Source organism: Strongylocentrotus purpuratus, unplaced genomic scaffold, assembly GCF_000002235.5.
Source record: "Strongylocentrotus purpuratus isolate Spur 01 unplaced genomic scaffold, Spur_5.0 spur5_scaffold_19, whole genome shotgun sequence".
NCBI lineage: Eukaryota > Metazoa > Echinodermata > Echinoidea > Camarodonta > Strongylocentrotidae > Strongylocentrotus > Strongylocentrotus purpuratus.
In genome coordinates this window covers 3,205,144-3,222,908 of record NW_022145604.1, presented here as the reverse complement: position 1 = coordinate 3,222,908, position 17,765 = coordinate 3,205,144, and the positions used below count along the sequence as shown (strand labels likewise).

Below are 17,765 nucleotides of genomic sequence, written 5' to 3'. Positions count from 1 at the left end.
TAATAAAACAAATTTGAATCGTCTCATTTTTATCATGGATAACCCTATACACAATATTTTATTATGACAAAATTCCTTTTTTAAATGCGTACAAATTTCAAAATTTTAGGTATACCGAATAAGGGGAATTAATCTTCATTCCTTGAGTTTATTATTTTATTACAGCAAGCTTCTTTTCCTGGAGGGAACACCCTAGAGTAGATGTTTGCCAATTATGTGCAGTGTTTTCAGCATCTTTGAAACTCACAAGAATAGTACCTGATGCTTTACGTATCTTTAAATAAGTCGTTTTTTTAAATAATATCTTCCCTTGCGTACATGCAATATTGTGATCTACTATTCTGACTACTTGCAAGACAGTTTATCTGGAAACGTGAAATTCCATTGCCGAAAATCAACATCAGTTTTAATTTTACAAGAGATCTCCAATCAATCGACGTGATGGAGTAGGCCTAAGCAAGCATGCCGGTGCGGAGGTCGTGCTTTCACGAACGTAGTATCTCACCAAGGAGGTGGAATTCTGTCTTGATCTATTTAACGAGATGAGGACGGGGTAGGAGAGGTAGGGGGTTGGGGGAGTGATGGGGCGCTGGAATTCTCCTCTCCACAGGGTTTCCCTAATCTAAGACGACATGGTGGATGGATGATCAAGGAGTTATCTCCATGACATGGTCGAGCTCTGAGTGTTTTAATGTAGTCCCAAGGTGAAACATTGAACAGCGGAGTGATGTTGTTCACGTATGAATCATCCAGCTAGCAATCGTAAATCGTGACAAAAAACCTTCTCAGCAGACACACAGGGCTCCGCTAGGAAGAAAACCATTCTCTCTACAATTGGACATTAACATTATTTCGTCTGAACTACAAAACGTGTCTACAGGCATATGGCTAACTGGCTAGGGACTTAGAGGAGTTCACATCCCTAGCTTTTCTGAACCAGATTTAATTCACCATGATCACTTTAGCATTATCATGATTATCACATTCGACGGCTGGACTTGGTAACAAATGGATGATTTGTACAATGTAGGCTACTTACTACATTGGTACACTATAAGTTAAACACACCGAAAACAGAATAATGTAGATACAAAGACATTTCGTATTTCAGGTCCATCCACCGGCTTTAACTTTGTTAAAATCCAGTGAGATCACAAAATCAATCTACGTTTTTACCCTTTTGGGTTTTTTTTGTGCTTATATCTACAGTATATAGAAATTACCAGTTATGCACGAACGACCCTTCAGCCGCCAAGTAAAGGGTGTACGAGCACAGCTTATTTTTTGTCGCGGGTGAACTTCTGTCGTTTAATCAAGCGAAGCGAGTCAGCTGAATAGACACTTTCTTACAGAGAAAAACATTTTTTTCATCAACGATATGTACTATCATTATCATCATTATTATTATTATAATTACACCGGCCGCCGCACCCCACCCCACGTACGCCGGTACTAAGCCTATGAACAAAACACCTGTAAGGACGACATGTTTTAAGAAATTACACCTACATGTATGAGGAATTGAGGATCACTTTTCGTTGTCATCAACATCATGAAAGAGCGGTTTATCAGTCTCATTTTTCATTATATCACATTAATGTCTTCCCATCATTCCTCATAGAGAGCACGTCATGCCGTTAACCTTATCTCGTTTATACTAAGACACCGACGATAGAAACCGTGAAAGGAATTTTCCTCAAGTCGTGATAATATCTCCAGTAAACTGGGGGGGGGGGGGGTGTCATCGAAACGCCTACTTTTTTCCCAGTCCGATATATACATATAGGCCTATAGATTACAGATTGGCGAAAACAAGGTGGAGGAAACAGAAGAGAAAAGGGAAAGGGGGTTGAATGGGCAAGAAGAAAAGAGAAGACCCCTTCCTCGTCATCAACCGTAAAGGTGGCCTTGTTGATTCGCATTTAATTAACCCCCCCCCCCCCCCACCCTCGATAACACTGCCCCATTAATGACAAACGCTAAATTTAGAACACCCTCATCATATTCATCAGAACTAGTAAACTTTCAGTTTCCTCGAAAGAGAGAAAGCATCACAAATAACATCTTCCTAATTATAAATAACGCAGTGTGTTAGACCATCTCGGGTCGTAATTTGCCATGCATCATTAACGATGAAAACTGAGAATAAAAACGTGTTAAAAATCCCACGCTCTTGCCGAGATGAGGTCCGGAGGTAATTACATGGACACGCTCATCATCATTATTATCAATAATAATACGGTCATTAATAAGTTGACCTGTCTAGCGACATGTCCCGTGAATTATTAATATAGTTTTTATATTACAAATTTATAAGGGAACATGTCCGACATGGCGACATTAGCCTTCACTCTCGACCATTTTCTAAACATGTTGCTCTCGCTGTAACTATAAAACTTAATTATGTTTCGCATTAATATGTATGCATCACGCACATTACTTTTTTCCTTATTCGTTTCCTGTTCTTAAAATATATATTATCTCATATAGATATCCTCAGTGTTTCCATTAATTCATTAAAAAAATACCTTTACATTTCTATTATTTTTTAACCTATTACTTCTTCATTACGTTTCATACATTCATTAATAATTATTATAATTTTTGTCACATAAATTATTAATATGTTTCTCATACATGTACACGTTCATACATTACTTGAATAGTTTTCCTATATACATATACTTTTCGTAAGAATTTACATTTTTCAAATATTTCTCTTGTACACTGTATTACTTGTATATTATTATATTTCTTACGCAGCTAAGGATTTTAATATTTCCAATATCCCCATGTCTTTGTGACACGTGATGGAGAAAGATGTGAGTAGGTTCAGCTCTCTGTCTTCGCCTACAAACTGGCTCAGGCGACCCCGGTTCAAAACTGAATCGCGTCTTTCGGATGGCGACGTTAAAGGTCAGTCTCAGACCTATATTAATTATTTCTGATTGATACACGTCTGTAAAAGCCCAATTGCACACATTATTCACATGTTGACATGCAAAGGGTTTCTTTCTTTCAAGATGATTAATTATCATCTCACCTCATTCCAATTTCCACTCGTTGAACGTTTGATCGAGCTTCAATGTTCAAGTGGTTTCTTACGTCAGTAGTTATGTAACACAAACAATCACGAAGCATACTTATATTGTGACGAGTGTCTGAGAATGGCTTCTGCGAGAAGGGGCTTCAGAACAGATATTTTATCTCTTATAAAAAGTAAAACAGTTGATTAATTTATAGAAATCTACTATACAACACTGAGCAATCTACTGAAAGGTACCAGCAAAATAGGTTGGTTTATATCATCGGAGAATATTGTTTTATGTAGAAAAAAACGGGAGAAAAAAATGCTTCGAAAACAATTTGTTAAACATAAAATTTTGATTCCTCATGTAAATTAATTTTGCTCGCGAGTGCACTTCTGCAGTTTGTTTAGTGACAAAAAAAATATGATATCAAGATAACTCTAAACTTTGATATGTACATGTATTTAAAAACTGTATTTTATCATGTTCAGTGAAATCGAATATGATGTTCACTGTGTGAGTCTGATACAGTACATGTACTTGCAATAATACCTTTAAGCTTATCTGTACTAGTTTACAGGAGGGATTATACCGCCCTGCAAGGTCACTGGACAGGTGGATATCTCATCAACTCAGCTCTCAGTTAACATAAGAAAAAGAGGATCATGGGGGACCAATGGTCACCGATTAGGGATTGTTTGTTATATAGAGGGCGCAAGTAGCTACAAGTAGTGCAGTGTGCCTTTAAAACATTAGACTGACTTTCTCTGCAAGATTTTGCCCATCACTTACATGTAAGCAAACTTGAGCTTGACTCAAGAATATCAGGTTGTCTGTAACATGATGCATGTAGGTTAATAAACCTTTTTTGTTTTTGTTTCATTCACACCCTTTATTCAAAACAAATACCATGGGAACCGGCCGGAAATCTGGTGATTTGACGAAATGGGTTTCCCGAGCCGAGCGCTTGGTTAAGTTCCCTCTCTGGCTGAGAGCACGCTGGTCCGTTCTCATATTGACAATTATATTTTGCACAGAAATGGGAAATAGGAAGACTGAACACTGCCACTTCCTGGAAGCATCGGAAGTAATATCATAATGGAGCTACAATATGCATGAAGCTCTTTGGTCGTATATAGGGACAATTACATGTTTGTAGGTGATTTAGGGCTTCTAGTATTGGGAGGAAAAGAAAAAAATACATCATTTGAAAAATGGGCGTACAGGAGAATGATGTGAATGTCATGGAAATATATGAACCCTAACATATATTACATGTAAACTCTGCATATGGCAGGGCTTAAAGGGAAAGTCAACATACTGTAGATAGTAAACTACTCTAAAGGAAAGCGATAAAATGTGAATTACAACGGTGAAAGTTTAAATAAAATCGTACAAAAATGAGGAATTTATGAGTTTTTGAAAATTTCATCAGAAGGAATAGAGGAAGGTACACCAGACCAAGAGAGAAAACAAAAGCTTACATAGAGGGGAACATTACATGGAGTGGAGCGACACTGACAGAGTATAGTGTATAGTGTGGCAGAAAACAGAGATACATGTGTTGCAATAAACCTACGAGCTGGGAGAAGATACCTTGATAGATAGGTGGTGCTCCGGGATGTTTTGCTGCGATAAATGTGAACGCCATATCCTAACCGGAGACACAAATTACCCTTCATTTACTTGGGTTATCGCTCAATTCATTTGATACCGGTGTGCAGTATTTACCAGATCTGAATACGGATGAAGACGAATACAAAGTCCATGGCCCATGGGGACGTATTAACTGATATAGATACCGAACCATTTGAAAGGTTAAATACATAGTCAAATATAGGGACAGAAATGGTTAACGAGGGCGGTAGGCCTAGGACTTTAAATGAGGCTTTGTATATCCACAAGAGCATTTGAGTCGAATGTATTCCGGGTGTATGGCGTATATAAACTGTATAGGGCAGCTAACATAAGCTGAATTAATAGTTTTAAATTGCAATGATAGCATGTAGTCAAAGACGTTCGCTCTAGGATGGGTTATTTTATGGAAAAACCTACCCCCTCCAAAAAAAAAAGCAGAAAAAAGAAGAAAGACTGACGGTCGAAATAATCGCATTGAATACAATATTACTATTAGAAAAGATAACAAGTCGGTGCAAGTATTGCGACGGATCTGACGTCAACGCGATTCGCATGCGATCGGGTCTTTTCGAACTGGGTGGCGCCTACAATAATGTAACAACCCTTCATTTTTAACAAACTTACATTTGTAAATGTTCATACTTGTCTAATCATATTGTACTTTCAAACGCAGCCAGACCGACATGCGTGCGGCTGCCTTCATATATATATATATATATTTTTTTTTCTTCTTCTTTTTTTTTCTTCTTCCTAGCTACATATTGTCTATTTATTGATCTATAAGCATACTTTGTTCATGTTTTATTGTAAAATTTGCATCTGAGGAACTAACACTTCAACAAGCTCTGCTTCAAGTTACTCTTTTCTCGTGCTATTTCCACTATATTTATCGTTTCATTGCATATTTGTTGTGATATAATTATTTTTGTATTATGTTTTGCATGAGAAATAAAAATCATTTGAAAAAATTTGAATAAATTCTCGAATTGACCGAATGGACTACAACGAAGCAAATCAAAAGATCCCCTATATGAATGACTACATGTTTGTTGTATAAACGAAAAGATAGCTACATGTACACTTTATAGGAGCTTTTTTAGTTTACCCCATGAAGTTGGAATGAGCAATCAATAAAATATCACAATATATAATTTTCGAGCAGACTTTGAACTGGAAGAACACAGTGCCCTTAATCTAATTTAGGAAACGGTCAAAACACAACGAACTTTGATCGGTTATATTAAAAGATCAAATTTGTGTAAATTTAAATTGGTCAAAGTTTTCATGAGGAATAACTCGTTACTGCAGCCACATGCATAACAGGAAAAACACAACGAACTTTGATCGGATATATTAAAACATAACATAAGGGAAAATTTAAATTAGTCAAAGTTTTCATGAGGAATGGGGGAATAACATGGAACGGGTTTTGTAGTTACTACAGTCATGACAGTAATGAAGTGAGAAAGAGTAGACACATGACGACCGAGTTGAGAAGTTCATCAAACAAAGAGAAACAATTACTGTCGTGTTCACCTTTACGTTCTGTCATTAATAGAAGATTACAACACGTTTTGAATTATTTCCTTATTTGTGTTTGCCAAACAAAGTACTTGACTGCATTCGTATACATCATTGTAAGGATCGCCGTCAACGATTAGTACATTGGTTCATTATAGTCATGCAGCTAGTCAAACCTTTTCAATTCAGTTCATATCATAGCTGTAATAAAACATTTAGGCCTATGCATCGCATATTTACATCTCATAGAAAAACCAAGCATTAAAAATTTACTTCGCTTATTTTTCTTTATTTAAATCTTTTATACCCTCTGTTTCTTAAAGCACCTTGCCTTATAAATCGCATGTTCGTTATACTCAATACGTAAATGTTGGTCTACACTCAACAAGGTCGAGGCATCACACAAACCATGGACCTTTAGAGCCTTTACGCATTTCTCGTAGGTCTTACATGAGGTTGTGGTGCCAAATACCGGTAATGTAGACCAACATGTAGGCCTAGGTCTGTAAGGTCGTTTTTAACGTGGCGCCGCGCCGCATGCACAGACCTCCAGTGTCATGGTGTCGCCATACGTAGGCGTACACTGCACATGCAGACCACCAGTATGAACGTCAAGGTGTATTTTAAGGGGCGCCACATTAATGTACGTAGACGTACGTGACGTACATGTACATTGTAAATATAGGTACATAATGGACCTACTAAGAATACAAACTTCCTTCAAAAAGGACATGAAGATGTCTTTCAGTGGGGAAAAAACAACAGTTAGTTGTCGAATCGACTTTAAAGATTGCAGTCCTTTTATTAAATAGTCTGATTTTCAGACCCGTGTACCTTCAGGTTAGAGCATATAAATAAAAGAAAAGGGAGGGTATGTAAGAAAAGAGAGAGAAGAAGAAGAAGAAGAAGAAAGAGAATTGAAAAGTATATTCATCATGACCATGTATATTATATTGAATGTATACTAAAACAGGGCCCTATGATTGTCAATTATATGTTGTTACTATTATGTTGAAGCGAGATTGTTCATGTAAATATAAACAATTATCCTATATGGACACAATAATGAAATGAAATGAAATGAATGGTCAAAGATTCAAACAGTTTGATTTGGCCATTACAAGAAGTGGGCTATTGATGTAGACAAATATTCATGTACCCTTTACAGCTCATTTTATGTATGGTATTACCAAAGAAAAAAAGAAGACGGTAAACGGGTGTCCTTGCATAATTTGATCACTATAGGCCACTGCTAACGTTTAAATTTCTCAAATAGGACATACAATGTACATAACATACATAATTCCTGCAAAGTTCTACAGAATTTGATGTTGGCTGCAAGAGGGATACCTCTATTTATATACACTATGAACATGACGGACAAAGAAAGAGGACAAAATATACAGCTCCTCATTCTACCCTCAACAATTGCTGTAGTAGACAAAGGAACATCCCTTCACGGATATTATGTAAAACAGGTGTCACATGCATATTCACCTGTCCTACACATGTTTACATAATAGCAGTGAAGGAAATGTTCATTTGTCTACCACAGCAATTGTTGAGAGTAGAATGAGGAACTGTATTTTTGTCCTCTCTCTTTGTCCGTCATATTCATAGTGATAGAACGTATTCATAATTTTCACCACTGTCCTCTCGTACCCGCATTTTGTCTACGTGTACATGTACATGTGTTTGTATTATGTCTGGGACTGTGTGTCATCTAAATAAAGGCTTATCTGTCGATTACACACGTCTAGAGACCTTGAATCAATAACGGTCTGCCATGACAATGGTCGATACACACGGATAATAGATAGGAGCGATTACGTAAGTATTAACGGTTTGATGACTTTATATGTGTACACTGTATCATGATTCAGGAAGTGTACCTGTTCTTTCAGAGGGTAAAGAATTAACACTGAAAAAGATAAACAAGTACAACGATGAAATACACAGGCTCGCGTTTAAATTTTAGATATGTTTGAGTTCTGGGGAGAGGTGAGAATTATTTGTGCGCGTTTTCATTGTTGTTTATGCAAGTGTGGAAGAACATCAGAGAAAAGATGTTCCTTGAAAAGCATGGCTCTTCATAAGCTTTCATATTCTAAATATGACGTATTCAGTTTAAAAATGAGGACCACATTTTTATGCCACATGTTTGTGTAGTCACATATACATCTTACTTTTACCAAGACTGGGCCAAATTGCTTATCATTTTGATGATACCAGAACCTTGCAGTACACACCAATACTTATATGCTACATGTATTGTATTGTATTGTATTTATTAAACTTCATTGATGTACATCAATATTCTGTTTATAAACATATAAGTCAATTTACAATGTAATGTAACATATCAATATACATGATAAACTTTTTTCTGATCGATTCCACATCATTTCTTTCACAATGCAATCGTAAATAGTTTGAAAAACGTTCCGCGGTGCCTGCTATAAATAACCAAGGAGTTATTACAAGGTGCTGGTAACTCCTTGAAATAACCAGCGTTTCAAAAGTGTACAGACAGACCTACATAAATCAAAGATCTATTATCCCTTGACAGTTTAACGCGCGTTCGTGTATCACATTCACTTTCGACCCAATTATTTATTACTCATTTGTGTCCATTATTAATAAACAAAACACAACGAAAAGAAACAATATATCAAAAAATAGTTCATTTCTCTAACAAGTCTGTGTATTCGTTGGTCGAAGAAGATAAATACATTGTACATGTACTTTTTATGATTTGATACGATTTTCAATCAGTTATATACCAGCAAATAATCACAACATTGACGTAGGCCTACTTATACATGTCTATTTTCAATGAAATGTAAGGGAATTGTGGTAAAGTTTCAAAATAGAGTCTATATACTATGAGTCTAAATGGATTTTTGTTTTGTTTTGTTCATACACGTTTGTCAAATCATGTTTCATGTTCACAACAAGCCTTAGTCATGGCCTATACATCATTATTACCCGTATCAGACATCTGAGCTGGTCATTTACAAAACCGTATTGCCCTAGTTTTCACTAGCAGTGGGAACGGAGGGGTATATTCTTTGTATTTTCCTTGGTCTCCCTGCGCGTATTGACTTTGCGTGTAGAGACGAGTGAAAATATACCTTGGTATTTTCCACGGTCTCGCATTTTCATTGCGCATCTATTAATATTATGCGTACGAGAACCTGCGCACTCTATTGTGACGTAATAATCACACCAAATATACACTGTTTGTAGTGTATCGAAAATTTTGTGAAGCACTGGATGCACAGTGTTGGTGTGACAAAGTTTGTTCAGTTCTTGAGATTGTCATGGTGGATGTCTGTATTTGCTCTAGATGTCTGATTTGGATAACAATAAAAATATTGACTGGCTTTACTTTCGGGGGATATCAGAAATATTGACCGCGCTAAGACCATATTGCCCTCGTCTTTCGACTCGGGGCAATATGATCTGAGCTTGGTCAATATTTCTGATATACCCCTCAAGGCCAGTCAATATTATATAATTACCACAAATGCTGATAAACGTTAGATTACAGTTACGTGTACGTGCCCTACTGACATAGTTACTGTCGTGCGACTAACTATATAAATATTCAAGATTGAAATAGGTTACATGTATATCAGTACACGCATCTTCGTACAGGATTTTCGGCTTCACTAAAGATGATTATTTATTTATTTATTTATATATATTTATTAAAAAATATTTATACAGGATGACAATATCAACTGATGCTGTTTTTCATATTGGTCCTGTATTACAGTGACGCCGTGGCAATTAATATCGTTTATCTTTCTGTTGGAAATGAGATAAATACGAATTGAATTGAAATATTGTAGTCAATATATAAATCAGTTATTTGCAGAAAAGCAAAAGTCCACTTTTAAAGGCCCACTATCCTACCTGTAGCTACTTGCTCCCTATATATAGAAAACTTCCCAAATCGGAGCCTGTTGGTCCCCCTTGATCCTCTTTTCTTATGTTAAATGAGAGCTGAGTTAATGAGATAGCCACCTGTCACAGTGACCTCGCTGGCTCACTGGGTGGTCTAATCCCTTCTAGCTGAAGTAGTAAAGCCTGCCTTTAAAAGATCGCGGTGGTTTTAAAGAGCGCCGATTTCGGGTAAGATACAATGTTCACTATCAGCATGGACCTACTACGCATATACTCCCTCTCCGCCTCTCTTCCCGCTTGAGCTCCCTCCTACTATCTCCATAGGCCTTCATCAGACCGAAGTTGCAAAATAACCCGCTATTTTAAGCCCCACTGCACTAGTTTGACCAGGAGGGATTAGATCTCCATGATTGGTCACTGAAGGGTGGTTATCTCATCAAATCAGCTCTCAATTAACATAAGAAAAGGGGGTCATGGGGGACCAATGGTCACCACTTAGACATTGTTTGTTAAAGGGCGCAATCAGCTATAAGTACTGCAGTGGGGCTTTAACTAGCCCGATCTCAAATTATAGCCAGCTAATTTGCATCTTCATCAGCCCGCAGTTGCAATTAGCGGGTTATTTTGGTCGAGAAAATATCCAGAGATATCTTGGTCTTGTTCCCAAAATAGCCCGCTATTGACAGGCCTTGTGTGTATCACCCCCCCCCCCCCCCCTCCCCGCCCGTTTCTCACGACTACCTAGGATTATGGCATTATCATATAACTGTTTATCATGCATGGTACAATGTATTAGCCTTGAGTGTTTAAATTGAGGTCGTCGTTAATTGTTGGTTGTACCATACGTCTACTAATTATGTAATATCTATTTCGGTCTATCCACTGCAAGGGCTAATTGGCAATGGTGTAAAGCGTAAAGGAAGTAGCCGATACATGTACAAATAGGCTAAATCATTTTGCCATTAAAATCTGTTTATAGCACTCCCTCTTAGACTCACCGATTGTATTTATATGGCGTATTTGTTTTGTCAACAAACAAACTGCACTTTAATCTTTGAGTCATTGTTTGTAATAATATTTCACAAAGCATTTGGCTTTTTTATTTCAAAAGGTAGACTTCGCTCTATTAGCAACCGTTTCTTTACGCATAAGGCGCAATAACGGTCTGACTGCTAGCCTATCCGATTTGGGTAGAATTCGCAACTTTTATTCATGAACAATCGAACATGTGAAATAATAATGATGGGGTTTTGAATAGTCATTTTAATAATCAAACTTAAATTTCAGTGTTTTCAAGCATCCATACAGGAATTAAAATCAAGTCGGCTCCGAATAAGTAGTGACGTCAGATTATTCGTGCGATTATCTACGATACGATGCCGATTTGGTCATGATTTCAACTATAGTCAAACCTGTCTACAGCGACCGCCCAAGGGAAACACAAAAAGTGGTCTTTGTAGACAGGTTACTTTAGTACATGTTTCAATGAGAAACCCTTTTCAAGGGAAGCAAAAAATGTGCTTGTTGTAGACAGGTGGTCACTAAAGCAGGTTTGACTGTATATAGAAATCTCAAGCGGACTAAAATCTTGATTTCAATTAGGTCATATCATTTAATCAATCAAACATAAATCAGGAAGATTAAAGTTGTTAAAATAAGCATTATGATTTCTTCAAAGATTAAGATCGCAGTTGGATCGTATAGTGTGGACGTACATTTTCGTGCTCTATGAAACGGATCGTGATGAAATCGCAGACATATACATGTAATATGTGGTATAATTATGTGGTGGTGGTTATTTTACCTGACTGCTAAGAAAGCGTAAATGCTTGTTAGTAAGCAACCAGCCGACCGACTGCTAAAGGTCCTCTCCGAGGGACCTGGTAATGAGGATTAATGCCTTACCAAAGGGCACTAACACAGGTGTGTCTCTAGATTGTGCGTTTGCGACTACTCAGGAAAATAATCGGATATGAAGCACAGAAACAGGCAGGGAGGATTTTGGCTAACATTAACACATGACATGCACATTACACCATGTTTACCGGAAGTAAATCAACACTAGACAGCCATCCGTCTTTCCTGACTACACTGATCACAAGGACATTGACTGATGATTACAAAATGTATGAAGCATGACTCCTCGTCTTCTCATTATAATAATAGCGCTTTACTGACTCAAAGCGCTTACTATACCCCGGTCACTGGATTCAATTTAGCAAGTAAATCGATTAATTAATTAATCAGTTATTCAATCGATCAGAAATAGATCCATTTTAGCAGTGTTTTTCATGTTTTTTTTTCTTTAAAAAAAAAAAATCAAAACAAAATTTCAACAAAAAAAAAAAAATTTTTTTTTTTTTTTTTAATTAATAAAAATAGGAGGAGGCCCCCAAAAAGGAAGCGGACGGAGACGCTAAACATGTATATTTATGTTCGGAACAATCAGTAGGCCTATATATACATGTAGGAACAACCCTTACTTTTGTAGCGGCACAGTGAAAAGTGATGTTAAACAAATAGAAAGAATAGAAGGGTTACGTACTGCACATGTACATCTACAGTACTTTTACGGGTGAACACGGAGCACATACCCCCCCCCCCCCCAAAAAAAAATAAAAAAAAAAAACTAAAAAAAACTATAAAAAAATGAGAGAGAAACAGAGACAGAGACAGAGAAAGAGAGAACGTGAGGGGTGTAAAAGAACTACAACTCCAATAGTACTACAAATTGTATGCAGTAGTGTCAGCACTACTTCTTGAAAAGTTGTCAATTCCAAAATATAGAAAATTATGGTATAATGGGGTGTGGAAGGAAGGAAGGACCTTACTACTGAAACATCCGGGTCAAAAAAGTACATTTCATATACAAAAGTTTGGCGAAATCTAAAATGACGATTGTGAGAAATGAATATCTGTCCTTGCTTACGCTAAGTATATGACTCATGTTATACTCAAATACTTTTCTAGTCAATGTCAACCTTGTATGTTCATTAAATACATTATATAATGATATTATAATATCATATATTATTATAATCAGAAAGGTCAAACCAAAGGGGACATTTCCAGCTGAAAACATCATTTATATGATTTAGGCTACTTAAGATGTAGTCAAGCTCCATACATGTACATGTATAGTTAGGCAATAAGGATGGTGCATCAAAACTTGTTCACAATTTAATAATCTGATTCTTTCTCACGTTTTCAGCATGACAAGCTTTTTTTTTGTACGATAGCTTTTTCAAAAGCCCTGCTTCGTAAATCTTCTTCTTTTTTTCCTTGTCCTCCTCATCTTCTTCTTCTTTATCATCGTCATCATCTTCTTCTTCTTTATCATCGTCATCATCACCATCTTCTTCTTTATCATCGTCATCATCACCATCTTCTTCTCCTCCTCCTCCTTCTTATGCTTCTTCTTCTGCATCTTCTCCTCCTTCTTCTTCATCATCATCATCATGTTCTTCTTCTTCAACTTCTTTTTCTACATCATCATCTTCTCCTTCTTCATCTTATTCTCTTCCTTCTTCTACTTGTAATCTCCAAAGGCAAAGGGCTACATAGCCTATAACCATGGCGTGCTCTTAAATCCGTGCTCTATCCATGGACCCTACATGAGTTTTCCTTGCTATAGCCAGGGACTTGTCCCTGCTATAGCGAAGATGATGTACGTACATTGTCAACTAACAAGTCCCTGCATTGATCTACATTTGCCACTCTCCAGTGTCCACCCAGGTGTAAATGTGTACCCGGTAGGATGCGAAAGCTAATGTGGTGAGATTAGCATGTGTGCGCTTGTAAAAAAGACGCCTGGCTAGAATGCTCCCCAGGGAGTGGAGAATGTGCATACATTGTGTGCGGGTAAGCCTGATATATATCTGTAAAGCGCTTTGAGAGGGCCTCCGGTCCTGAAAAGCGCTATATAAGAACTAGCTATTATTATTATTATTATAAAGAAAGCGAATACTTACAAGATACTTCAGCTTTTGATATTATAACCATGACAATGCAATGATCGTAGCTTTGAGTACAGCTGTCTTAGCAGAGGAAATCTGCAGTTGTTGACACCTAGAAAGTAGGCCTAATTACATTCAATGTCCCTTGTTTGTTTGTACAACAAATCAATCCGTACGAACTAGTTAAAGATAAACTTTAGTACTGGTAATGCGATTGCATTGTGAAAGAAAAGGTGTGGAATGGATCAGAAAAGTTGATCATATAGCATGTAAGTAATGGTGTGTAATGCAAGGTTCTGGAGTCATCAAAATCATCATAAATTTGGCAGAGTCTTGGTAAAGTAACAATCACTTACACAGGAAGATGGGACAGCACACATGGTGTCGGGGCTAGTACTACCCTGATTTCCTTATCTTTCAATGCTCATTACTCAGCCAGTATACATTTTATTCCAAAATTGTTTGACACATGTCATTTATTTGTAATCTTGAACATTCAGTGTAAGTTTCGTTAGATTCTGTGAAAATTAATTTTCTTTTTTTTACCAGAACTCAAGTTTATCTGTAAGTACTGTTTTTCCCGAATCATGCTAGGGCCATAACCTCTAGATACAGGATGTATACTGGGTTTGTATGTTTGTTTGTTTTATGACTCAGAGTTGACATAAACCACAAACTCAATTATTCATATCATAAGTGACACATCTATTCGCATTCCATTGCACCTAATGAATGAGTTAACGGTCCATGTATTCTCAACTCGTCATCCAATTAACTTTAAGCAGAATCGGTCGCTTGGACTAGGACAGCTAGAGACAGAAGAGAATGGAAATTTCATGAGGAGGGCTTTGTCTAACGTCTGGATGAACTATAGCCTGATAGATAGATAGAGTCGGTAAATGAGTTCACAGTTCACCATGCATGATATAAATTATAATCAATTATTATCAATTCTTGGGGGATATTTATGTATTAGGATTTACATGTATGAAGGTGTTGACTGTTCTATGAATACTTGTAAACTCCTATTCAAAAATATATCACAGACAATATTTCCACTAGATCTAGATATAAAAAAAACTAAAAAATGTGGATTGCAAATCAAATTACATGATAGTAAGTATATAGTATATTATATACATGTATATAGTAACAAATTCACGGGAGTAGTAAACGATTTAGCTCTCGATTCCAGTATACACCCTTGACAAATGTTACCTTGACAAAATTGTGATGCTGCGTGCAACTTTTCATTTAAAATGTTCGGTATTAGGGTCAAATTTTAAAAGATAAATATCAAATTGCTCATCTGAATATTACATACAATGGTAACCCACGTGTATTGCAATCACTGCAAACTGAGCACCTTGCAGGTGATAAAAAGTTCAAAACTATTTTCCTTGTCGGGAGACAAGTTCCACAGTTAGTTGAGAGTACCTCGTTGTGTTGTTTTTTAGAACCATTGTTTTAGTAAACAATCGGCCTGTGGCTTTATTTCGCTCAATATCCTGTTTCCGTAAGATTTAATAGACCTTCGTGTATACACTCAAACAAAAGATTTGGACATTGGGTCAATACTGCTAGACTATAGGGCAAATAATGTTCCCTTATACTTGGTTTGTTTGGGTGATATTATATCAAAGTAGCCTGTCGTATCTTTAAAGTTACAACATTTCGATCTTTTTAAAGGTAAAGACCAGTTATGGTCATGCGATTGCATTGTGAAAGAAACGTTGTGGAATCGATCAGAAAAGGTTGATCATCTAGCATCTAGCATCTGCAAGGTTCTGGAATCATAAAAATGATAAGAAATTTGGCCCATTCTTCGTAAAGTTACAAGCACTATACACAGAAATATGTATATGGGACTACCCTATATCTCTCACAGACCACGAGAAAAACAAATTTACCAAATATATGAATAAGTGGGCGGTTTCCCGGCAAATTTTTTATCATCATGTATTAGTCAAAATATATTCTTTCGCATGATTGGTAATGAGAGCTTCCATTTCATTTTTTTAAAATTGGGGCGTTTCCAATACTGGTTTTTACCTTTAGAAGTCTGTTCTAGTACAATGTTGGGTGTTTAACATATTTTTGTTTTAATATACAAGAGTGATTTTCTGTGATAAATTTTGAATACGCCAAACTATGCCCACATTAATATATTGGGATCCTCATCGGAAAATTGATACCACTTCGAAGTCAAGAGGTTTGGACAGACACATCACTGTGGTTTATAATTTCTTGTTTTTTTCTTTCTCTCTTTCTTTTCAATTTATTGGGAAGTTTATGTTAGATATTATTGATGAGATGAATAGATGTATTATCTCCCTTCCCCCCCCCCCCTTTCTCTCTCTCTCTCTCTCTCCCTCTCTCTCTCTCTCTCTCTCCCTCTCTCTCTCTCCCTCTCTCTACCTTTCTCATTCGTCTTCATCCTCGAAATAATTGACGAGAAGGACGGGGGAATCATCAGAGCATATACATGCACAAATAAAGAAATATTATCATTAACTCGCACACATACACACGCACTGTTTACTCGAACTTTTTAGTTCTACGCATACAACAATTGAAATAATATACTGAAAGTGTAAAGTTTTGAGAAGGACTCACTAAAAGCAAAAGTGGCGAGAAGAAGCAAACTCCATAACAAATTCATCATCGCAACGTCTGAAGACCCCAAAGAAGCTGGCCGAGTCATCGGCGTCACAAAACTCCTACCACCACTTCCACCGTCAGACCATCGGAGCGGTCCCCCGGACCTCCCCCGTACCTCACTGGTACCTCTGTCACTGGTAGTCCGTATACAATGCCCGCAGCTATATATTCCTGTATTTTGTTTATACCGTTTCTTCCGCATTTGTCTTGATGTGCGAGTCCTGTGTCCCTGGATGCAACAATTAACTTTATCAATATTAGGTCCGTCTATTACTGCATTATTAATCCTGGTATTCCAAACTGTGTCACCATGGTCATGAAAATGTCTGTGTCGGCCGAATGGGCGATCATATTTCAAAGTCATTTTGGCGATTGTCGTCTGCACTCCATGTTTCAACACTTCAGCTCATGCCCCTCTTTTCATTCAGCTTTCGGATATGCGTGCACAGTATGTGTGTCAGATGCGGATGTAATCGCGTTGGTCGCGTGCAGTGTGTGCCACTATTTTTGGTATTATCCGTCCTTTTTGTTTTATACGGGCAACTTCCGATGAGTCTGTTTTTCAGGTAGCTCGCAGTGCTGGTTGGTTGGTAGTGTTGGATTTCCCCCTAGAATCATACCGCCCTCTCTCGTCTAGGGATTATAATTATTTGGTGTTTACGGTTTTAGATTGTTTCAGTTTCATCTGTTGCATGACTTGCATCCATGACTGTGATCAATTGATTAATTTGAAATGTTTGATATTGTGTCCACCACTACAAAGGGCCAACACATTAGTTAAATCATCCAAAATGAAACATTCACATACAAAATAAAATAATAATAATAATGATGATGATAATAATAGTAATGAAAATAATGGTAATGATAAAGATAATAATGATAAAATAATAACAGTAATGATAATAATAAGGATAATAATTATAACGATAATAATATTAAATGATATAATGATAAAAGGATAACAGATACTTTAATTAGGTGCACGATAAACTGGGGCTGCTCTCTATATGCTTAGAAAACAAAAAATATATATTCTGGGGGGAAG

General features: G+C 36.9%; 1 protein-coding gene across 2 annotated transcripts in view; it reads right to left on the bottom strand.

Moving 5' to 3' along the window:
* The window catches only part of LOC105437797 (vascular endothelial growth factor receptor 1-like), a 61,345-nt gene extending 44,110 nt beyond the window's left edge, over positions 1-17,235 (bottom strand). For both annotated transcript variants that reach the window (XM_030990039.1, XM_030990041.1), the window contains exon 1: positions 16,673-17,235. In XM_030990039.1, the coding sequence (XP_030845899.1) occupies positions 16,673-17,081 (409 nt within the window). In that variant the 5' untranslated portion in view covers positions 17,082-17,235. The remainder of the gene's footprint in view (positions 1-16,672) is intronic.
* Positions 17,236-17,765: the final 530 nt, after the last annotated feature.